General features: G+C 36.2%; 1 protein-coding gene across 5 annotated transcripts in view; it reads left to right on the forward strand.

Annotated features, from left to right (window-relative positions):
* LOC132092754 (tyrosine-protein kinase fynb) overlaps positions 1 to 26,375 on the forward strand; it is a 93,055-nt gene that overhangs the window by 47,504 nt on the left and 19,176 nt on the right. For all 5 annotated transcript variants that reach the window (XM_059499136.1, XM_059499137.1, XM_059499138.1 and 2 more), the window contains 2 exons: positions 18,712 to 19,008; positions 21,482 to 21,578. In XM_059499136.1, the coding sequence (XP_059355119.1) occupies positions 18,744 to 19,008; positions 21,482 to 21,578 (362 nt within the window). In that variant the 5' untranslated portion in view covers positions 18,712 to 18,743. The remainder of the gene's footprint in view (positions 1 to 18,711; positions 19,009 to 21,481; positions 21,579 to 26,375) is intronic.

A 26,375-nucleotide genomic window follows, 5' to 3' on the forward strand; every position in this document is an offset into this window, starting at 1 on the left:
TTACTTATTCAGACCAATACAAAAAAAAGGATTTTTTGAAATCTTGGCCAACTGAAAAGTATGAACATTAAAAGTATGAGCATGTATAGCACTCAATACTTAGTTGGGGCTCTTTTTGCCTGAATTACAGCTGCAATGCGGCGTGGCATGGAGTCGATCAGTCTGTGGCATTGCTCAGGTGTAATGAGAGCCCAGGTTGCTCTGATAGTGGCCTTCAGCTCTTCTGCATTCTTGGGTCTGGCATATCGCATCTTCCTCTTCACAATACCCCATAGATTGTCTATGGGGTTAAGGTCAGGCGAGTTTGGTGGTCAATTAAGAACAGGGATACCATGGTCCTTAAACCAGGTACTGGTAGCTTTGGCACTGTGTGCAGGTGCCAAGTCCTGTTGGAAAATTTAATCTGCATCTCCATAAAGTTGGTCAGCAGCATGAAGCATGAAGTGCTTTAAAACTTCCTGGTATAGAGCTGCGTTGACCTCAGAAAACACAGTGGACCAACACCAGCAGAAGACATGGCACCCCAAACCATCACTGACTATGGAAACTTTACACTGGACCTCAAGCAACGTGGATTGTCTCCTCTCTTCCTCCAGACTCTGGGACTCTCTTCCTCCAGACTCTGGGACTCAGATTTCCAAAGGAAATGCAAAATTTACTTTCATCAGAGAACATAACTTTGGACCACTCAGCAGCAGTCCAGTCCTTTTTGTCTCGAGACACTTCTGACGCTGTCTGTTGTTCAACAGTGGCTTGACACAAGGAATGACACCACTGAAACCCATGTCTTGCATACGTTTGTGTGTAGTGGTTCTTGAAGCACTGACTCCAGCTGCAGTCCACTCTTTGTGAATCTCTCCCACATTTTTGAATTGGTTTTGTTTCACAATCTTCTCCAGGTTGCGGTTATCCCTATTGCTTGTACACTTTTTTTTCTACCACATCTTTTCCTTCCCTTTGCCTCTCTATTAATGTGCTTGGACACAGAACTCTGTGAACAGCCAGCCTTTTTTTCAATGACCTTTTGTGTCTTGCCCTACTTGTGCAAGGTGTCAGTGGTCGTCTTTTGGACAACTGTCAAGTCAGCAGTGTTCCCCATGATTGTGTAGCCTACAGAACTAGACTGAGAAAACATTTAAAGGTCTTTGCAGGTGTTTTGAGTTAATTAGCTGATTAGAGTGTGGCACCAGGTGTCTTCAATATTGAACCTTTTCACAATATTCTAATTTTCTGAGATACTGTATTTGGGATTTTCCTTAGTTGTCAATTATCATCATCAAAATAAATGAATAAACATTTGTAATATATCTGTCTGTGAATGAATAAAATATAGAAGTTTCACTTTTTGAATGGAATTAGTGAAATAAATCAACTTTTTGATGATATTCTAATTAAATGACCTGCACCTGTATGAATGGGAATCTCCTTCAGAGATATTTTACTCTTGAGAATTTCTAGGGGTGCCAATAATTGTGTCCAACGTGTATTTGAGAAAAACATTTATTTCATAACGATATTTCCCCCCATTTTAAATTCTTATTATCCAATGAAAGGTTAGCTTTTTGTGATTTTTTTATTTTTTATTTTTTTATAAAAGAACAAAAGGATTAACAATGCAGATTAATTTTCACAGCCTTCTTTGATCATATTTACGAAGGGTGCCGATATTTTTGGCCATGACTGTATGTTTGCGCTATATTGTCAAATAAAATAAATCAAATAAAAATGAAGAAAATAAGAACAAATAATCTAAATACAAGAAACAGAACAAATAAATACAACAGAGCAAATAAACAAATAAAATAAACAGTGCTTTTCAGGTTTTTATAGGTAGGTTTAACAGTTTTTAGGTCAAAAAATGTAGAATAACACATTCATATGCATATTCAACTGTATAAATTAAAGATTAATCATTATTAAAGTTTCAAAAGCTATTCAGTCAAGCCCAGTGAGTGTTTTCCTTGTCTTTTGTTGTTTTATTAACATTAAGTGCTGCCACTTTAAGACATTGAATGGATCCAGTAAATTTGTCCATTCTGAGATGCAGGTTTGCACGCACACAGATCTTCTCACGGTGCGTGCGAGTTCTCATTCACGTCTTCTGGCTCTTTAATATTTAAAATGGCAAGGCTTAAGTGAGTTTGGTTTAAACACAGATTTCAGTGTGTGCTATTCGGGTCTTGCTATGTTGTTATTTTTAACAAATCACATTACAGAAACATTGTCAAATTTAAGTTGAACCGCGGTGCTAGTGCGAGGGTGTAGAACGTTATGGTTTGAAATATATTTTTTTTTTACCAGGAATCTTTCACCATTGGAAAGTACCACAAGTCGGGACCTTATTTTGCTGCTACAATCTGACATTTTTTTGGTCGTGTAATACAGTAGGATCCAGCATGTTTGATGGCACATTGTTTAATCAGTCAGGAAAGAAAATTCATTATTATTTTGATAAAAGGTTTTGAATACAATTTTTTTTTTTTTTTGGAATAACATGCAGTGATGAATCATGCTCCCTTAAGCCAGGAATGTGCATTAAGAAAGTAAAATTTGAATTCATGTTAAAAACTGTTAAAGATATTCAGATGAAAAAATGCTTCAGTGGTTTAAGTTTGTTGGCGCCTTTTTAATTTTTTTTTTAGAATTTCAGGATTTAGAGATCAAGGGATGGACAGCTCAGTCTGGAAATCATAATTTCACCAATATTATTTTTTTCAGTGGCAAAATTATTAACCGGTAGTTACATTGGTCTTGGAATCTCTAGAAACATTAACTAGTCAACTAGGTTGCCTAAATCACTTGTCTGCTGATCATTCGGAAGGAAGGGCTGTATGTATAATTTGTCAAGTTAATATGACTGAGGTGCATTTATTTATAGGGTGTTTATATGAGAAACAATTAAATAGAACATCACTCAGTGTATGTGGTCGAAAAAAAAATTCTAAGAACGTTTTTACAGCTAAAGCAAATGTTGTCATCACATTAATTAAAAAACATGCTAACATTTTTAAAACTAAAAATCTATTACTGATTAAAATGAAAAGTGCATTTAGTGTAATTTTTTAAATTTTGTTCTTTTCATAGGATAATTTGTAGATATAAGGTTCACATTCACAAAAAATGGTCTTATAATAGTAAATAAATATTAATATAAAAATACATATTTTTAGCATTAAAATTAAGGTTTCATATGCCAGCAATCTGAAAATTACCATCACTGAATCCTGTCTTTTTTATAAAATGAAAAGAATATATATATATATACAATACAATACACACCAAAAGTTTGGACACACCATCTCATTCAAAGAGTTTTCTTTATTTTCATGACTATAAAAATTGTAGAGTCACACTGAAGGCATCAAGGGCTATTTGACCAAGAAGGAGAGTGATGGGGTGCTGCGCCAGATGACCTGGCCTCCACAGTCACCGGACCTGAACCCAATCGAGATGGTTTAGGGGTGAGCTGGACCGCAGACTGAAGGCAAAAGGTCCAACAAGTGCTAAGCATCTCTCGGGGAACTCCTTCAAGACTGTTGGAAGACCATTTCAGGTGACTACCTCTTGAAGCTCATCAAGAGAATGCCAAGAGTGTGCAAAGCAGTAATCAAAACAAAAGGTGGCTACTTTGAAGAACCTAGAATATGACATATTTTCAGTTGTTTCACACTTTTTTGTTATGTATATAATTCCATATATAATTCCACATGTGTTAATTCATAGTTTTGATGCCTTCAGTGTGAATTTACAATTTTCATAGTCATGAAAATAAAGAAAAGTCTTTGAATGAGGTGTGTCCAAACTTTTGGTCTGTACTGTATATATTAATGATAGGTGGGTTTGAAATGTTGTTATTGTCTGCAAGAATGAACCTTGTTTTAAAGGAAACAGCAAGATGAGTGATGTCTATGTTGTGCAAATGTCAAAACAAAACTTAATAGTGAACATTTCAGTTCAGTAAAGAAATAATAATAAATAAATAAAATTATCAAATTAGAAAAATATATCATTCCTAAGACCAAACCAAAAATGATTTATGTTTGTGTTAACTAAAGTATTTCATGGCAGTTAATGTCAAGCAAGTGTTTAACATTTTCTTTCGTTTCAGCTGGCCGTGGGTTTGACACCAGCACGTGTGCATGCAACACCCCAAATAAACACTCACCCTGTTAACTCGTACCTTCCACCACACCCACCTACATAACCTACTTGAGCACCTCAAAATATCACAAGATGTTCCTTTAACCCACACAGTCTCAGTGGAGCTGCAGTTGTAACTGTGCTAATGTTATGAGAACATTTTTACTTGATCATAACTTGCAGGCTACAAAAATTTTACTTCATGTGAACAAGTGTTGTGTTGGCTATTGCATTCTCATAAGAATAAATGAGAATTAAAATAAAAAAATAAAAGAAATCAGTTTAAGGGCCAGCACGTGATTTACAGTTTATATTGTCAGCATTTCTACCCTTCATAGTCAAACAATCCTAAAATATTTACGTGTGTTTGACATGCTATTGACAACCTAAGCACAAGCTCTACTCTTCAACTCAATGGTAAAAAAAAGAAGAAATTTTTTGTTTTTTGAAATCTTTTACATTTTCAAAATAACTCAACATTTAAAACTTAAACTCTAACAGGCCTTTCCATTTTCAAAAAAAATGCAGAAAACTCACACAACTCTGCACGAAGGTACAGTCTGAACAGCAACAGCACTGGTTGGATCAACAAGAGTGAATGAAATGAATAAAAAATTATAAAAAAATAAAAGTAATTTTTTTGTCCGCGTTATGAGAAAGAAGAATTTAGGGGAATCAAAAATAATAATACAAATAATATGTTATAAATGTCATTGTAAATGTAAAATTATTAAAGTTTGGAAACTAAGATTTTTTTATGTTTTTAAAAGTCTCACCAAGGTCATTTATTTGATTGTAGTATGCTCAATTTGGTTCTTGATTATTATTATTAATGTTATAAATAGTTTTTTCTGCTTCTTTTTGTGGAATATATGATGCATTTTGAAGTGAAAGTGAAAGTGACGTGACATTCAGCCAAGTATGGTGACCCATACTCAGAATTTGTGCTCTGCATTTAACCCATCCGAAATGCACACACACAGAGCAGTGAACACACACACACACACACTGTGAGCACACACCAAGAGCAGTGGGCAGCCATTTATGCTGCGGTGCCCGGGGAGCAGTTGGGGGTTCAATGCCTTGCTCAAGGGCACCTAAGTCGTGGTATTGAAGGTGGAGAGAGAACTGTACATGCACTCCCCCCACCCACAATTCCTGCGGCCCGGGACTCGAACTCACAACCTTTCGATTGGAAGTCCGACTCTCTAACCATTAGGCCACGACTTCCCCGACTTTAAGGATTATTTGATGAATAAAAAGTATTTAATAGCATTTTTTAAAATAAGATTCTTTTATAGCATTATAAATGGTGGAGCAAAAAAATGTAAGCAGTGCAACTGTTTTCGGTATTGATACTAATAAAATAGTTTCTTTAGCAGCAAATCAGCCTATTAGTATGCTTTCTGAAGGATCATGTGACACTGAAGACTGGCGTAATGATTTTTATTGTTTTAAATAACAATTTTTCCATGATTCTGAAGAGACTGCTAAACAAAATAACATGTAATTTACAGATTACAGAAATGTTAATTGCTGCAGTCTGTTTGAAAATATCTAATTTATTTAAAATAATTATAAAAAAAAAATGGTTTGAATGAATTATTCAATGACTCACTCGCAACTTTACTTGTTTTACTACTGGATGAATCAGCATTTTGAAAAAATCTCTTGAATGACTGAATGACTCACTCGTAAAGACTTTACTTGCGTCATTTGGTGCCGCTCTAATATTCATTCGATTCACATGACGTCACTGTAGCTTTGCGCCGCCATCTTTGCGACCGACGGTCTGAATATGCCTGCAATATGTTGTGCGGTTGGCTGCAACAACAGCCGAAAGAGGAACCCCGAATTGTTATTCTATTATATACCTAAAGAAAAGGATAGAAGGAAGAAGTGGTTAGCTGCCATTCGAAGAGATCACTGGACACCCACATCTCACTCCTTACTATGCAATGAACACTTTGTGTCAGGTAAATTAAGCCTTCAGCCCATGTGATGCGTTTGTGTTGTATTATTTGCTATTTGTATTTAGGTGATTATAAGCCGAAGCCGGTTTCATATGTTTTGTGTGCAAAGGCAAGCGTGAATTTAAAATAATGAAAACCAGCCAGGACGGCCAGGACAGGGCGTTAAAACAGGACATGTCCTGGGAAAACAGGACGTTTGGTCACCCTAGATTAATGACAGCTAGCCATGTGCCGGCCCGTGGCTACCAGCTGTTAGCCACTTAGCTAGCTAACAACTCGCTACCTAGTCAGAGCAAACTACCACCAAAATCATACATTTGAATTTTTTTTTATAATACCTACATTTCCCATGATTAAATATAAATCCTTGGTGGCCAGGTGCCGCACTTTCACATTTTTCACCCATCCAGCCACAGCATATTGATACGCATCTGTACTCTTGAAAGCCTTCAAGCGATCCCCACTGTATGGGGAGGGGTTATGTACAAGATATATATATATATCATGGAAGGCCAATTTGGGCAGTCTGGGGCAGATAATAATGGACAAAAGAAAACTGGGGGTAACAAATAAGGATCGGAGCCTAAAATAGAAATTTTCTACAGGTATCTCTGTCTCTCTCTCTCATTCAAATGGGCAGTTTGGGCGGCCATACCGGGCGAGTCGGTCGCAAATATGGCGGCGTTCTATTTGTAGTGACGTAGGTGGCATCTTTGAATAGTTACAGTAATGACTTTGAGACACTTTTTATGTATATATTTAATATGCTTAAATATATTAGAAATAATCATAGTGCAAAAGATGGCTAAAATAAGCTTAATTGCCTTTATGCAAAATATGTATTTATTTATTTACATTTATTTACATCTTGGTAATAAATGTGACGAGGCCGATAATTTTGACATGGCCTGAAGACATCCTTTTACCCAAAATGTTTTAAAGAGACGACAAGTCAAAATAAAATTGTTGGTTGGAACAAGCTTCGAGTGACCCATTAAGCTAGCTGTGGAGCAGTCAGAGATTTCAGCACTCACTTTTCTTCTCCGAAAATAATTAACGCTGGAGGGTGAAATGTTTCAATATAAACTGCAGCAATACATAATACACCATATATTGAGCAATATTTGTTTGTTTGTGCGTTTAGGACAATAATATCACATGAAATCTCACACAGTAACACTCGCAAATTTGTGAAGCAAAAGATTGTAGTTTTGTTTAGGGATGCACCGAAATGAAAATTCTTGGCTGAAGCCGAACAAAAGGAAAAACTGAACACCATTTTTCACATTTTTCCTCCATGTAGACTTATTTTGTCACGGCAGGGATCCAATGAGGCACGGAGATAGAACCAATTGCGAGTAAGTCTTTTATTAAGGGCAATCCAAAAGGGTAAACAGTCCAGGCAGAGGTCGATACCAAACAAAACCAAACCAAACATAAACAAACAAGGACACAAGGCAAGAGCACGACAAGATGACGGACATGAATTAACAACGACTCCGTGACACATACTAAGACAGACCGGGTTATATACACAAGGAGAGACAAGCGCTAATGGGAAACTGACAGGGTGTGATGATAGGTAATTAGTGACAGCTGGGTGCAATAATTAAGCAGGGACGTGAGGAATGTGATTAATGAAGTGAAAGACACCGTGGGAAAAGAGGACATCTAGTGGACACCCAGGGAACACAACCCAGACACTGTGACATATTTTGCCAATCACAATGCTTTAATTAAATTGCCAAAATGTGCTTTTTTACAGTTTTGTCCTGCTTTTCAAATAAGAAATTAATTACAAAACTGTTTAAAAATGTTTACTATAAATATTTACTTTTTACATTCTAGTAGACATTATACCAACAAAGAACAATTCAAATTAAAAATAATAAGTTTGTAAACTAAATTTTTTTGGCCATTTTTTATTTTTGAGACTTGAATCAGGCATGTATTTTTACTGTAAAAATAAAGGCAGCCTTGCTGAGCAGAAGAGACTTCTTTTAAAACATTAGTATATACCAGACCCCAATTTGAACACTATCTGTGAATGTTATAATAAACGTATTAATAGAGCTGTTGTAGGGTAATTATTATTATCATCATTATTATTGTCTTAAAACATAAACGTAACGTTAAAATAACAATTATATCATTTATGAATGTAGATGGAGTTGCTGCTTATTCTCTGCTTTTATTTTGGCAGAAACCGCATATCACATTGCCACATGCCTTTAAAAAATCACAAAAATGTACTGAACAACTGACAAGTAACAAGTTCAAGTAAGTAACAACTTACCTAACTGTGATTTTCTAATGATCCTGAAGAAACTGATTAGCATGCTCAGGTGTGTTTGATTAGGGTTAGAGCTAAACTCTGAAGGAAAGTGGATCTCCTGGGCTAGATTTGAGGATCCCAGGTCTACAGTGTCACACGATCCTTCTGAAATCATTCTAATATTTGCTACTCAAGAAAAATGTATTTTTATCAATGTTAAAAATCTTGTTCTTTAATATTCTATAATATATTCTATAATATATATATATCTTATCGTTCAAACTTTTGAACAGTAGTGCATATGTTTCTTATTGCCTTTAGTTTAAACTGATTTTGTATTTGCTATAAGTTTGATCAGTAAGCGGTCAGTCTCCTCCACCTGTATGGCCTCTGGGTGAGTCCTGACTCAAGGAACTTTCCTGGTCTCACTTCAATCTCGGGTGACCTAATCCTTTATAATATCCTAATGATTTTTTGGCATAAAAGAAAAATCTATACAATGTATTTTTGGATATTGCTATAAATATGCCCGTGCTACTTAAGACCAGGGTCAAACATTGGGAATATCGATATTGTGCTGTGTGGCGGAATCTGGTCTCCTAGCTACCGCGCGGGATTGTCTGATGGGTCTCCTGAGCCTGTATCTGACTAGCAGTTGTGTCACTGGAAGTCCCCCAACACACAAACACCTATTCAGTAATTTCAGATCAATTAACACAGGATTGCATTTTAATTTAAGCATTAATATTACATAATGTTTTTGAATGTTTGTATAGCAAAATTATAAGGTTAAATATTTAAATAAAAAAACTAAAAAAAACTATTAAGCATCATACTGTTTGGACCAGCATTAATATCATGAGTGCACTGGCCTATGAAGACTTACTAGGTTTTGAAACAGAGCAGCTATCTGCTGGTTATTTACTACCATTTTCATTAGTCTTTCAGACTAATTAATTAACAGTTTAGACTAATGTGCTGATATTTGATTTAAAGATCTCTTGGCTGCTCCTGCTGCCCTCTTAGTAGAAACACCTCTCATGGAAAGTTTGTGTGGTTGTGTGTTGCTTTGTCATTGTCATACTCAGGTTAACCACATCCTCTCGAACAAACACTTCATACATGCACACAAATAGAGCAGCTCTGCACACAACAGTGTTGAGTGTTACAGCAGCACAATACACTGATCATCACAACTAGTGACTGCTGGTTTCTTCAAATGTGACTAGTGTCGCTTTGTAGCTAGTGGCAATGTTTTTAAAAGATTAAAGGCCAAAAAGGAAATCCTCACAAAACTTGCCTGTCTGTATGATCTGAAACCTGCACCCACACACAAGAGTCTGATCTTGAATGAACTGATACACATTCCTTTTATAGCATTGTCGTTTGTTCAGTTTGATTTAGTGAAGTTTTAACTTCCTCTTTCTGGGTAAAATTGATCACATTTTATTTATTCTTTTGTTAGTTAAATCAGCAGGAGTAACAATACCATCTTTTAGTTCATTATCCTACATCTTCCTGGTTACTTCACCTTGACTAGGTGGGCCAAGTTTCTGAAAATGTAATCAATGTCATTTGACTTGTAAATGTGGGTGGTCATCATATGTCATCAGGTCATTCAGTTTCTGACACTTTATTGGTTTTGGAACGAACCATTTCTGTTGTATATGTGTTATATTGCAAATCTTATTATACAGACAAAAACATAACTGGCAACCCATTTACACTCTTCAAGCCAGTTTACTAATCCAGTGTTGGGGAAAGTTACTTTCAAAAGAAATGCATTGCAATATTGTGTTACTCCCTAAAAAGTAACTAACTGAGTTACAGTACTTGGTTACTTGTTATGGAAAGTAATGTGTTAACGCAAATGTCATTGTTTATCTCAAGTAATTTTTGCTTATTAGTATGGTTGACATGAATCATCGAAGGTCAGCAGCAAAAATATTGGTTATTAATAAAATAGGATTAAATACATAAAGCATACTTGTTAACACATTTAATTATTGGAGGTTTGCATCATATTCTGAGTTTGCATTTCAATGTTTATATTCATTTGGGGAGTACTGAATCTGTTTTGGAAATCCAGGCGTTTATCTGAACAATGTTGAACTTCCTCTTTCTCCTCACAACAAAAGCACAAAATACATTTGCACATGAATTGATGATGAGGTGGCATCATGTGTTTGAGGGTCATGTGGTGACCTACATGTATAATCACTACCACATGTGCAACCCCACATGTGTGAACATTAATCCATATCTTTGGCCTAAAAATTGAGCTTTCATTGATCTGTATGTGCAGAGTTTAATTGGTTTTGTGTTATGGAACTGCTCATATGCTGGCCATATGTATGACATATGTAAGATTCTTTTTACATTAAAGCCATAGTTTTGTTTTGTGCAGAACTTAATCTATATATAGGAGCTACTGTGCATATGGAAAAAAATACTTTGTATGTTAAAAAAAAAAAATCCCCTTTTTTTCTATCTTTAAACTTTGGCTAAGAGAAAAACAGTCATTTCAGAGTCATTTAAACTTAGAGGGGTTTATTTTAAGAAACCATGATGTCCTTCACTGCTGGACTTAAAAAAGGCAGCTGCGGTCAAGGAAGATTTCTGCTAGCCATAGATGTCAGTGGTCGATCCGTCAAACATTTGATGTCACTAAATATGCTAAAGTTCAATCTGGTAAAATTATCTGCCCAACACGCATCTACTCAATTTTTTCACACCAAATTCAGATTTCATTTTTTCTCATGAAATACAGAATTCATCAAGAATCCATCAATATATTTGTAAATGTTCGAACTAAGATATTGTAAGTAATGAATATTGTTTTTCTGAAGCAATTATATGACTAGTGATATGATTCCCATTTTTAGTCTATACAAAGCCTATGTCTACATTCAGCTTCAGTTCTCTCCCTCTCTATGATACTGAGTTCGTTTGACACAATGGTGCCAAGCTGGCCATATTTGACAGGCGGTGAAGATGAAGGCCAGTAGCTTCATCTCCACTGGGTTAGGGGCATGTTCCCTTTGTATGTCCATTAGTGTGAGAGTCTGAGCTCAAATGTGAGTGTGTGTTGGAAAGCTATACATGGATGGTTTGCTTCCCAAGCAATGACTGCAAGAAGTGGGACAAGGTCATTACTATTGTGATAACTCACATTCCATGATCCAGCTACAAGCAGAATTACCACTGCACTTTAAATGTGTATTTATGAGCTGGGTATATCAATAAACATCAACACTATATGATTTCTGATTAAATTAGGCAGGCCGGTGGAGGAAATGTTATGTTCTAGGCCAGGGGTGTCCAAACTTGGTCCTGGAGTGTCGGTGTCCTGAAGAGTTTAGCTCCAACCCCAATTAAACACACCTCAACCAGCTAATCAAGCTCTTAATAGGCATACTAGAAACGTAAAGGCAGGTGTGTTGAGGCGAGTTGGAGCAAAACTCTACAGGACACCAGCCCTCTAGGACTGAGTTTAGGCCTGTTCTAGGCAATATTCTGCTGGAAAACCTTGTTTCCTGGCATTCATGTGGATGCTACTTTGACATGTACCAGCTAAAGACTATTGCAGACCACGTACACCCATTCACCGATGTTCCTTGATGGTAGCGGCCTCTTTCACCAGCATAATACACTCTGTCACACTGCAAAAAAAAATGTTTGGAATGGTTCTAGGAAGATGACCAAGGCCACAATTACTGTGGAGGTCTTTATGCCCCATTTCGATTTATTGGCTATATCTAACCATATCCATACTAGCTATATCGATTTTAAAAGTGGCCTACATCTGATATCTGCATATGAACTACAAACTTGGCTAATCATCCCACGGAAGACGTACTTACCCAGAAACAGGGTTGCCAGATCAGCGAAACAAAACCATCCCCAATGCTGATCAAAACTATTCAAAACCCTTGTTTTTTTTTTTTACTTCAGTGGCCCCCTCCATTAAAATCATGTTCCAGGGGAAGTTGGGAAATTGTTTTAACCCGGAGATTAAAAAACAACCTGCAGCAACAGTTTAAAAGTGGTCCAGTACCACAGGAAAACCACAGACTTGGCAACACTGCTCGGAAAAACTGAGTTGACATGAAGCACCACAATCGTTTTTTCAGTGACATACGACATGTACAGGGTAATATCAAATCTGTCCACTTACAGGGGAGATTAAAATGCATGTATCTGATTAATACAGATTTATTTCCTCTTATAAATGAAGCCTGAAACCAATTTGACAATATCGGCATCTATGTGATTTTTTCTGCTTACACATTTGTGGGTCATTTCCAGTCTCTCAAAATCCGAATTTGTTCACTTGAACCATGTAGTGTAATTCAGGCCTTTGAATTCAGGGTGTTGGTTTGGCTTCCGAATTCCCCAGATCTCAATCTGACTGAGCATCTGTGGGATGAGCTGGATCAACAACTCTGATCCATGGAGGCCCAACCTCACCCACTGCAGGACTTATAGGATCTGCTGCTAATGCATTGGTGACAGAAGCCATGTTCTAAGGTTTTGTGGAGTACATGCTTCAACGCATTAGAACTGTTTTGGCATCATGAGGGGACTTCCTTGACATTAGGCAGGTGGTTTTAATGTTGTGGCTGTGTATGTTCTTGTTTATCCAGCAACAAGGAGTCCACCGTTGACACTTGAGTTTACATGAGTGCAATTTCAAACTATGCTGTGCTCTATCTGGTGTCCTGTTATCAGGGCAGGACTTAGGGGGCTGGAGGCCCCTGGGCTCGAGGTTATGTTTGGGTCCTATACCTGTACACTACAAATGCCCTTAACTATAACATCATTATGGAGTAACATAAAATACAGTTGTCATTATAATACAATAAACAGGATGTGCTCTCTGTCGAGAGATCAAAACACTTATATTACACTGACCAAAAAAAGACAGATGTATTAGTATTATAAAAAAAATATTGTCATAGTCTATATGTGTCTTCTTATGTCAGATTCATAAATTTAATCAATAATCAGAATAAAAAGACATGGTGGGTGTTAACAATCAAATGCATATGTTATGTTAAGTTTTAACATAACATTTTGATGTAGAAATATTAAATGATTCCAAAAATGAAATGTTACATTTTTAAATATGAAACTACAACCACCAATAGGTGGCAGCATGTAACTGTCTAAAGGAGTGAGCTGAACACTTAAATAAACTGATTCATTTAAAATGCTAAGTAATGTAACTTTGAGAAACACAATTCCATTTTGCTCCATCAAAAAGAAAACCGAACCAACAGCAGAAACACTGTGTCTCCAAGCAACACAGTGTTTTGTTCACGGAAATGATTCAGTCAGGCTATACAGTAATTAAAACAAAACAAAATAAAAGCAAAAAAAAAAAAAAAAGGTAATTGGGTTAGTTTTGATCAGCATTGGGGATGGTTTTGTTTCGATGATCTGGCAACCCTGTTTCTGGGTAAGTACGTTATCCGTGGTTGTTTAGCCAAGTCTGTAGTTCATATGCAGATATCAGATGTGGGCCACTTTTAAAATCAATATAGCTAGTATGGATATGGTTGGATATAGTCAATAAATCGGAATGGGGCTTCAAGACCTCCACAGTAATTGTGGCCTTGGTCATCTTCCTAGAACCATTCCAAATCATTTTTTTTGCAGTGTGTCAGAGTGTATTATACTGGTGAAAGAGGCCGCTACCATCTGGGAATTATTGTAAGACACACAATTTGTGTTTCGCTATAAAACTGATTTTGAAAGCTGAGACGTTAAAAGTAGGTCTGTCAAGAGCACAAACACCTTCAAGTGTTAACGAAACAAGCCTATGAATGTCATTTTGTGATAAGACGCCACATCAGATGTCAACTGCTGCATTCCCACACTCCTCAGATGCATTCTGATTCGGAGTCTGATTTAAGTAGCTTTGTCAGCATAGTATAAGGTTTTGCATTGCAAAAGCAGTTTAAAGTTGGATTAACCCATGCAGTGTCCTTTGTTAAAGAATGAACTTTCCACAGATAAATTTCCTGAAACATAGGCTCACTGGAAACTAAATTTTAACAAATCTCTATGTACAATTCACTACAAGTTTCCAGCTGAAATGAACACTACTCACAGTAAAACACCAGATAATTTTATTCCTTTTCACACAAATTATGAAATTTATTGTGTTCCTTGCACTATACTTTTATGAACTCAAAACACTTCTATCATTCTGATGTTTGCATCACATACCAACTCTATATTTGTGGCTTTTGGGATGTAGTAAACTTTCTCAGTAGCTCACCTGATGATCATTAGAAGTCACGATAAAAGAGCACAAAGAAATGTTAAAGCAAGGTAAAATGGCATTGTTGCTTCAGTACATTTACTTTTTATCTCATGATTACTGTTTTTAACAATATTGGTTAGGTTTAGAGTGGGGTTAAGCATAGGTTGTATGTTATTTTCAAATGTGATAGAGCATAAGCCTTTTAGCTCTACTCACCAAATGTTTTATTTCTGAACTGCCACTTTCATTTGTTTTGGATGAAACTGAAAACGCTTTTAGCCCCACTCATTGGACATTTCACTTTAAAATGTTCGTAAAAAGTTCAAGAAGCAATGTAATATAATTTTGCAAGAATGTTGCCAGTGTAATGTTTTTCCAGTGAGCCTGGGTTGATTTCCTGGGATAAACATTCTGTACCATTTAGTAAATCCTGTGGAGAGCTTTGGTTTCATGTTTGCAGTGAGCGGTTGTTGTGTTGTTTATGGGCAATCTGGAACTGTAAATGAGAGGATGTGGGCTTACACTGGATTACTCATAACATCATAAAAGTGAAGCTGCTGCGCCACCATATTTATATTTCCTAGAATTCCCATACATTCTATTGATTTAACTGGAAAAAGTACTATTTTAATGTGAAAACATCACCTAGTGCGAGTGTGCTCATTATACCACGGTGTCAGACTGTTTTCCTTAATCTTCTTTTAAGCATAAAGGAGCAACCGTATCTTAAATGCTAGAAAAGAGAGAGTCCATAGTTTCTGTTACATCATCAAGTTGTTCTGAGGTTTTGGATATGCTGAGGAATTGAGACAAATCAGGACGTTTACTTACAAAGCAGTCTTTTGTGTTAGAAGTGATGGTTCTTCCATACTTGTAACAAGGAGTAGAATTTACAGTTTTAGCTATATGAAGTTTGCACAAAACTAAATAATGATCTGAAATATCATCATTATGGCTGCATAATTTCAACACCATCATTTCAACATCAATTCCATGTGACCGTATTAAATCTAGAGTATGATTTCGACAATGAGTAGGTCCTGAGACGTCTTGTCTAACCTCTGAATAGAGTTCAGAATGTCTATAAATGCTGATCCCAATGCATAATTTTCATTATCAGCATGAGTATTAAAATCATCAACAATTAAAATTTTATTGGGAAGTTGTGGCCTAGTGGTTAGAGAGTTTGACTCCTAACCCTAGGGTTGTGGGTTCGAACACTTGTTTCTCTGGATAATGTTATATGAAAAATGTAATTAAATTAAATTAATGCATTTAGCAGACGTTTTTATCCAAAGCGACTTGTAGTGCATTCAGGCTATCTATTTTTACCTATCATATGAAGCACCATTACTTCAAATGAGTTATGCCTGAAGCCCGCCCTCTGAGAAATACTGAAAATATTGTTATAAATTGTAGCAACACCTCCACCTAACAGTAATCTTGGGGGTGGACTCATTAAAAATAAGGTTTTATTTTAACCTGGCTAAGGTTTTAGCCAGGCTTCTGTCAAACAGCACATCTAGATTATGATCAATGATCATATTATTACAAAAAGTTTTTTCGTAGAAAGGGAACTGATATTCTATAAGCCAAGCTTTATCATTTGTTTATCCGTATTACATCTGTTTTTTTATTTGTTGAAAATCAGTTAAATTGTTACTTTTAAATTGGTTCGGACATTTTTTTTGTATTTTCTAGTTCGGGGTAGAGACCTAGAGGAAAAAATCCCTCCCACCCCCGTAAAAATATGTTATTTTCTCCCTCTCCCGCCCGCAAACAAACAAGTTTCGTCCCGCTCCCGCCCGCAAAATCCCGCGGGTAAACGTATAGTAGGTTTTTTTTTGCATATTCTTAAAATAAAATTGTCCCGCGGGAGTGCAGGTCTCTAGTTTGGGGAACAGAGACAGTCTCTATAGTGTGATATCTAGGTGAAAAAGTCTCTATGTGCTGAGAATTAACTGACCTCTGTGACGGGAGGCAGCTAGCAGACGGTCGGTTTAGCCAGTCTGTCTGCTTCCTGACCTGGGCCCCAGTTAGTCAAGTATAAACACTAAGACTATTTGCCATATTTCTAGAGAGAAGAGTGGCGCCACCCCAGGAGGGATGAAGACCATCTCTTTTCAACAGGTCAGGTCTGCCCCAAAAGCTCGTCCAATTGTCTATGAAACCTATGTTATTCTGTGGGCACCACTTAGACATCCAGCCATTGAGTGATGACAATCTGCTATGCATCTCATCACCACGGTAAGCAGGGAGGGGACCAGAGCATATTACAGTGTCTGACATCGTGCTTGCAAGTTCACACACCTCTTTAATGTTATTTTTAGTGATCTCCGACTGGCGAAGTCGAACATCATTAGCGCCGGAATGAATAACAATCTTACTGTATTTACGTTTAGCATTAGCCAGCACTTTTAAATTTGTCAAGATGTCAGGCGCTCTGGCTCCCGGTAAACATTTGACTATGGTGGCTGGTGTCTCTATATTAACATTCCGTACAATAGAATCACCAATAAACTAGAGCACTTTCATCAGGTTTCTCAGTGGGTGCATCACTGAATGGGGAGAACCTGTTTAATGTTTTGATCAGAACAAAAGAGAAGTGTCTTGACCCACGACTATGCCCGCCTCACAGTTACCCAGTTGCCCTGCTGCATGTTTGCTATTCTGGTTAGAGAACACGTGAGGTCTTCTTTCCTCTGCCTTCCTCTGGCTTTCACATTCATATGCAAACACACATAAACACTTAATCATTCATTTATATCTCTCTAAAAAGCAAAGCAATGATTTTGTCCAGTCATCTTGTTCATAATAAAATTGTCAGTACAGACTGTCCTTTAAAAAAATCCATATTAATATCTGTCCAGCTGGATGGAGTTAGTGCTTGAATCTTTATTACACTGAGCAGTCTAGACCCTAAAATAAGAATATATCTCAAAAATGTGACTGCAATCGCTTAATCCACAGACTCCATCCACACATCTGCTTTGTAAATGGCAGCAATTTTTAACTTAAATTAACATATTATTTAACCTTGTAAAATATAAGCACAGTTTTCTTAGTGTTTATTGATATTTCTATATACTGTCAGCAGTACTATATATAATGTCATTAAAAGTATGTGGACTCTTAATTTATTATTGTCTGACTGTCATTGCTATAGATAACAAAATATCAAAACAATTGATGTTCATTTTAAAGAGCACAAGTTTTAATTATTATTATTATTTTTATTTATTTTTTTAGTAAAAATCTTGGTTTTCCTTCCCTTCCGTATGTTGTCTTCACTCCCCTTGAAAAAGTACACATTAACATGCACTTAAAAAGATTACCTTTAATACTAATAATAAACTTTACACTTAAGTGGCCTTTTATTTCTTTAATACTATCTGCAAGTACAGTATGTGTGTGTGTGTGTGCGTGTGTGTGCGTGCGTGTATATATATATATATATATATATATATATATATATATATATATATATATATACGCACACTACAAGTGCACACTTCTATTTCACAAAGGTCTTCGTTCTCTGTATTTCACTGTGAGGATCTTCTGGAGGGAGGATAAAAGATCTCGAAGTTTCCTGATGGGAGTTTATTGTCTGTTAGACAGTTCAGCTGTTGTGCAGTTGATGGATCATGGGCAGAACGTCCGAGCACAGTTTTAAAATTCTGTACTGATGAACGGAAGAACTCGCACACATTCACACACACACTCACACATTTTCTGCATGTGTCTATATTGCTTTAGTGAGTGAATTGTCTGCATTTCCCAAAAGAGGAGCTTGCTGAGCCAAAAGAGGGAGTTAGTTTATCTTTCTTAATTACTTTTTTTGGTGTTAAGTTAGTTCTTTATATACAAAAAGAAAGAAATTTTGTAATTTTTTTGAAATTACATAAAGTTTTTAGCTGTTGTTACCTTTGTAAAAAAGTGCACTTAATTGTATTGAGGTAATGTAGGTAAAATCTTAAGTTGACACTTTTTAGACACTTAATCATTATATTCAGTTCACACTTATGCTAAAGAATACTTTGTCTTCACAGGGGTGGTTTATTCCTCTGTCAGATCATAGAGGATGGGCTGTGTGCAATGTAAGGACAAAGAGGCTGCGAAGTTAACCGAGGACCGGGACACCAGCTTGTCTCAGAGCGGAGCAGGTTATCAATATGGCGTCGAGCCCACACCACAGCATTACCCCGGCTTCAGTGGGGTCACTGGGGTCACCGCTATCCCAAACTACAACAACTTCCATGGTGCTGGGATCACGCAGGGCGTAACAGTCTTCGGAGGGCTCAACACATCAACACAACAAGGAACGCTTCGCACGCGAGGAGGCACAGGTAACATTCTTTCTTTCTCTTAAAAATAAAGTTATTGTTTTTATTTAGTTTGTTTGTTTTTTGCCATCTATGGTTCCATTAAGAACCTTTTACTTTCCATTGTACAAAATGTTCTTTTTAAAAAAAGAAAACAGTGTTTAAGAACTTTTTACTTATTTTTAGAACATTTTAGATACTTTTTAAGAGCGTATGCTAAAAATACATACATGCATACAAATTGCCAATAACCTTCAGATTATCCTTTAAAATAGTGTGTGACCATGATTTATAAAGACCTTTTAAAGATGGGTTATCACGTTTGATCTGTGGCTTGAATTGTCAGACTGTTAAGTGTTGGATGTGAACTAGGGCTGGATGATTAATCGAAAAGTAATCGAAACCGAAATTCAGAACCTCTAACCGACTTAATTTTCCCATGTCAAGTATTTAGGTTTTTTTAATCCTGTTAATACTTCCCCCTTAAAAGCATACTAGCGCGTGTGTAGCCACATGACTCTTCCCCGTCCAGTCAGTGGCATAAAAGCAAAACACGGAGGTGAACGCCGGTTCAACACATAGTGATGGCGCTTGAGCGGTGAGCCTTGTGTCTTCACTAAACTTTGTCAGTTGTATTTGTTTTATGTTTTGGACATTCAAGCGATTAGACGGTCGGTTGTCAGCGATGTCCTGTGATTCATCACTAAAGTAGCTTAGAATCTCTAAACTTATTATAGCATATTTTTGTACTTTTGAAGGAACTATTTACAACCCACAGCTTCACAATATTATAGAGACAGTAATTCACACACGCAATCACTCGCACTGGTACAGTGCTAATTATCTTTATCTGATCTTTATTTATCTCTTACACTGAGCAATAATCTATAAGAAATGTTACGAACATAGATAAAATAACTGCTGATAGTGAGCTATGATGTCAGATCGCGCTTTCAATAGCAAAAAATATCCCACCTTTAACAGTCTATCTCAACCGTCTGGCTGAGGCCAGTCTAATAAGATGCTCAGGACAGTTGACAGAACGCTGCTGCGTGTCGTCATGAAAGCGTATCATTTTCACGTGTTATCAAGCCTTGCCACTTGCTAATTTAACCATTCAAAAGACTTTAAAGCATTCAAACACAAGACGTGGAAAAGCTGAACTGAGCAGCTGGTAACTCGCGCTGTGCTCGGTGCGCATGCAGAGAGAGAGCCGCGTCTCACAGACAGTAACACTGAACTGAGCTCTCCTTTGCGGAATTGCTAATGCAACCTTTTCACACCACAGACTGAACACAAATAATCATTGCTTGGTAATTGGCCAACAAAGTATTGACTGTTGTCTGAAGTTTTGTTAGATAGAAAGATATGTAATGGATTACAAAGTTATCTGAAATTATCAAGATGAATTTGTTTTGACAGTTTAACTGTGAGTTCTTGTCATATTTTATTACATTATATTATTATTATTATTATATTTTATTTTTCTAAACTATAGCAAATAAACTGATAATGTGAGAAATGTTGAAGGTGTCTGAATAAATTTTGGTTTGACTGTATGTTTAATTTTTACAGTGCTATTTTACATTTATTCGGTTTCTGTACCTGGACACTTACAAACTTGAAAAAACGTAAACACTGTGTAAATAGCACAGACAAATAAACAGAACGAACATACAAATTAAACACTTTCAAACAGGGCCCACTGGTACAACCTGAACCGGGGCCCCGCTGACCCCAGCTACGGCCCTGCTTACAGTACAAACCTTGTCAGTGAATGAGGGCAAAAAAAAAAAACCGAAACAAAATAATCGTTCATTAATCGTAATCGAGGTAAAATGTTCAATTAATCGAGGTTTTGATTTTAGGCCATAATCGTCCAGCCCTAATGTGAACCCACTGAGGTTGAGTGTTTTACATCCCTGTCCTACTGAATATCTGCTTAATGAGAGATTTTAGGTTGGGGTTCTATCTAATGAGGGGTTTGGTTTGCTTGTGTCCCATTACTCTGGGTCTAGTATGTCATGACCAGATTTCTCAAGTCTCGTGGGAGTCATTTGAGGCACACATTTACAAGCATCAGTCAGCATAGTTAAGATGACATTGTAGTACCAGAATGGACAAATGTTGCCCATCCCAATCCCACAAAGCTTTGTTTATAACATCCCGATGTGTCACTTTTAGATCATTGGTTTAAGATACTTTTAGACCAAATTCCAGACATCATTTTACGCTGTGTAGGTCTTTTTGTGTCTGTACTGTGGTGGATTGATGATCTTGAATCAGTTGAATCAGTCTTGACTCTTGAAATGTCTCCTGTAGGCCCTAATTGCAGGTTTTGAATGTAATTTGATCTGTCTGAAAGCCTCTGCATACCAAAATGTTTTTGGTCACTTTCTAGGATAAAAGTATGCTTTAATTTATTCTTAATTTTCATGGTGCTGACATCTCTCTCTCTCTCTCTCTCTCTCTCTCTCTCTCTCTCTCTCTTTCTCAGGCGTGACACTGTTTGTTGCTCTCTATGATTATGAGGCCCGTTCAGAAGATGATCTCAGTTTCAGGAAGGGAGAGAAGTTTCAAATCATCAACAGCACGTAAGTCTAAGACCTGAAACACAGGCTATGTTGGAAATAGAATACTAGCTCACTACTGAATTAAACTGAATCTTGTCCCCTCAAAGGGTTAGTTCACCCAATAATCAAAATTATGTAATTAAGAACTCATCCTCATGTTGTTCCAAACCCCATGAGACCTCCGTTTATCTTCGGAACACGGTTTAAGATATTTTAGATTTAGTCCGAGAGCTCTCAGTCCCTCCATTGAAACTGTGTGTACGGTATACTGTCCATGTCCAGAAAGGTAAGAAAAACATCATCAAAGTAGTCCATGTGACATCAGAGGGTCAGTTAGAATTTTTTGAAGCATCAAAAATACATTTTGGTCCAAAAATAGCAAAAACTACGACTTTATTCATCATTGTCTTCTCTTCCGTGTCTGTTGTGAGAGAGTTCAAAACACTGAAGTTTAGTGATATCCGGTTCGCGAAAGAATCTCTCGATGTAACCGGATCTTGAACCAGTTCACCAAATCGAACTGAATCGTTTAAAACGGTTCATGTCTCCAATACGCATTAATCCACAAATGACTTAAGCTGTTAACTTTTTTAATGTGGCTGACACTCCCTCTGAGTTCAAACAAACCAATATCCCGGTGTAATACATTTACTCAAACAGTACACTGACTGAACTGCTGTGAAGAGAGAACTGAAGATGAACACCGAGCCGAGCCAGATAACGAACAAAAGATTGACTCGTTCGAGTCAAGAACCGTTCAAATTTGAGAACCTAGGAGTTGAAAATACTGCGCATGTGTGATTCAGCACGAAGCAGACCGACACACAGAGAGTCTGAACCGAACTGATTCTTTTGGTGATTGATTCTGAACTGATTCTGTGCTAGTGTTATGAGCGCGGGTAAACCGAATGCTTGAATCAAGGGCAATCATCGCAAATGAAGTCATTAGGTCGAGCGCAAAAGAACCGGTGAACAGTTTTCTTCAACCGGTTTACTGAATCGAACTGTCCGAAAGAACTAATGGTGATCCGAAAACTGATGCAACCCGTTCTTTTGTTCATTATCTGGCTCGGCTCTGTGTTCATCTTCAGTTCTCTCTTCACAGCAGTTCAGTCAGTGTACTGTTTGAGTACATGCATTACTCCAGGATATTGGTTTGTTTGAACTCAGAGGGAGTGTCAGCCACATTAAAAAAGTTAACAGCTTAAGTCATTTGCAGATGAATGCTTATTGGAGACGCGAAATGTTTAAAATTATTCAGTTCGATTTAGTGAACTGTTTCAAAAAGATCCGGTTGCATCGAATGATTCGTTCGTGAACTGGATATCACTAAACTGCAGAGTTTTGAACTCAAAATGTACTTTTGATGCTTCAAAAAATTCTAACTGACCTTCTGATGTAACATGGACTACTTTGATTATGTTTTTATTACCTTTCTGGACATGGAAAGTATACCGTACACACAGTTTCAATCGAGGGACTGAGAGCTCTCGGACTAAATCTAAAATATCTTAAACTGTGTTCCGAAGATAAACGGAGGTCTCATGGGTTTGGAACAACATGAGAGTGAGTTATTAATGACATAATTTTGATTATTGGGTGAACTAACCCTTTAAGGGAAGACAGTTCACTCAACAACTATGTATCTAACACCCCAGACAGCTTTTTCAGCCATGCAAGAACAGTTTCTATGTACGTTAATTGAGAAAAACAGAAACATGTGAAATTACTATTTAAATAAATAGCATGAGAAGATCATACAATAACTTGTGAATGAAATTGTGTGAATTCTAATAAATTAGACACCAATTGGCCAAAACTTAAAATAGTTATGTATTGCCATTAAATAGTCTTTTTTTAAATAACAATACATTTTTAGACTGGTCCATCCAACAGTTTCTGGAATAAACAAACTAACTGTAAGGTGGGACTTTAATTACCAAAGCGGCATAGTGAGTGTTATAATTTATTCAATTAATACATATGAGTGGATCATCTCGAATGTCCAGTTATCATGTTGGAAATAAATATTGTTAGATTAATTTGTGTCCAATCAAGTAATGAGTAATTAGAAAAGAAAGACATGTTAAAGGACACATATTATGTATTTTTAGCTTGCACAGAAATATATCATGGTTTAAATTAAAAGACAAAGTCGAACTTAAGTGTTTTTGACCCACCTAAATAGGATTTAAGTACATCTTCATAATTTCTTAATTATTCCTAATTTCTTTGAAATATAGTTAAAGTATACTGTTGAGTGTCCTGACAAACATTGATGATAAACTAAAATTCAGTGTCATTTGTACTGAAACTTGTATCCCATGTATAGAAATATTTGTTTAAGTTGCAATTAAGAAAATATGTTAACTTTAAAATGTAACATAAAATAACACTACAATTAAAAATATAGCTGCAAGCAGTGATGGCGGGCTCAAGCCACCAGTGCAAACGCCACACCGGTGGCATTAGAAAAACTGTGCCCAGAGAGCACATGCATTTACAGTAACCCTCTGGCAGGCTAGTTTAAAGGTATTTGGTAATTAAAGGGTTAATCCAAACCATCAAGTTTAGAGTTTCATCAAGTTTCAGTTATTTAGGACTTGTGAGTGGTTCATAAGATCATTAAGACATGTGATAACAGTTGCTCAGTTTGTTAATAAGTGTTTATTTATACATATTCCAGCTGTAATTCATGATTAAGTCAGTTTGCTGTAAACATTTAGTAGTTGCCAGCCATCTATTTTTGGGAGCTCATCTAAAGTGAGGACTATTTATACCTTCCGAAGCATTTACAAAGGAGATTTAAAGGATTAGTTATCTTCCAAACTGAAAAGTTAAATACAACACAGAGAGATACAGAACACAGACATATTTTTTTAAAGATGCAAATAATGAAACCGCACATCTGTACACTTGATAAAAAAAAAAAAGAAACCTCTGCAATTTTATAGAAAAACAATCCAAGTGTACAGTCGTACAGTTTCATTTTATTGCATCTTGAAATAAATATTTCTGAATTCTGTATTCCTCTGTGTTGTTTGTTTATTTATTTTATTTATTTATTTTTTTTGGGAAGGTAACTGATCCTTTAATCTCCTTTGTAATAAATGTGCTTATAAATCAAGAGCAAGGCATTTATAGCTATATTTATAAACTGCTTTCTAATTACTATTAATATTGGGATAAAGATTCATAAAGGATGAACTGACTATTTCTTAATGCTTACCTAATTCACCGAGTGCAGTTATTATACAGTGTTACCAATGCATTTAGTATTGTTTACAAATGAATCATTATTTTAATGTTACCAAATCCTTTAATGATTTATAAATGTTTTTTAATGATTTTACTGACCTATAAGCATTTGTGAAATATTTTTGCCTGCATTACAGCTTAGTCTTTATCTGTGAGCTGAGCTGTTTTACTGTTACATCCATTAGATTGTGCAAATTCAGATTAATGCCATGTCTCTGGATGTTATCATCAATCCTGATATGTGTTTTGAGTTTAATATAATTCTAAGCATGTTATCTGCCTCTAAATCACCGAAAAAATATTCCAGTTTGACATGTTGCCATGTTGGACTTGAGCCCTAATTATAAGTAGGTCCTTTACATGCTCTTTAATATGTCAAAACATCAAACAAGTGTACTTCTTCAGAGCATATTAAATGATTATTAAAACAACAATTTAAAATGTACTCTAATGTTAAACTTTTAATGTGACATTATTACTAAGTACACTTATGTGGTCTTTTGTTTCACTATATTATCTGCATTTTATTTTAATAGAAACTTAAGATTTGAAGTCCACATTTAATATAATTAAGCACACTTTTTCACAAGGGTTGCATTTTTGTATAAAGGTGATTCATACTGATTCATATTTGTTTAAAACTACATATAAAACAGTTAAATGCGTTTCATGAATGTGTTTTAATCCTTACCTCCTTAACTTCACATTCTGAATTCTAAACAGACTGTGCAGTGTGTTAGCTAATTTTAGACCAATCTCAAAACTTCCATTCTAGGCTAAAATCACGTAGAAGAGCGTTCTCACCCAACCAACTTCAGTCAATTGTTCATACAAATGAGATTTGTGAAGTGTTTCAGTTAGGTTTTAAAAAACATTGCAGCACTGAATCAGCTTTGCCGAGAGTTTTTAAAGATATTGTTCTCGGATCTCTGAAATTTTACTGTACGTACTTTTACTTTTAGGTCTGATGGCGGCATTTGATACGATTGACCATCAAAAACTAATATCTCGTCTTGAAACATCTGTGGGTATCTGTGGAAATGCCTTAAGATGGATAAAGTCATAATTTCATAATAGGAGTTTTTTGGTCCATATGGGAGAATTTGTATTGATTTGGGATCGCCCTCTGCTGGTGTTAATATAACCTGATCTGCTCCCAACAGCATGTCTTCTCAATGGTTGGGAGAGATGAGAGATTACTTTTTTTTCAAAAAAGTAACACTAGTTACTTTGTTTTCCCATTTATTGACTGCCAAGTCTCCTGTCCCTATATTGGGAGAAATCTGAAGTACAGAGGCATCATGTGCGCTGTGTGAACATGATGTAGTTCTAGATTAAATGTGAATTTGCATTAATTCATCCCACTCGGATAAAAAACAAAAACAAAACAACACAGATTTAGTATTCATCACAATTACTTAAAACAGTGAAATGCAAACTCAGAATATGAAGCAAACCTGCAATAATGAAATATGTTAAAACAAATGTATCTAATTCCATTTTATTTACTAATGTCTTTGCTGCTGACCTTTGATGATCCAGTTCAACTATATTAATAAG

Source organism: Carassius carassius, chromosome 18, assembly GCF_963082965.1.
Source record: "Carassius carassius chromosome 18, fCarCar2.1, whole genome shotgun sequence".
In the NCBI taxonomy this organism is placed as follows: Eukaryota; Metazoa; Chordata; class Actinopteri; order Cypriniformes; family Cyprinidae; genus Carassius; species Carassius carassius.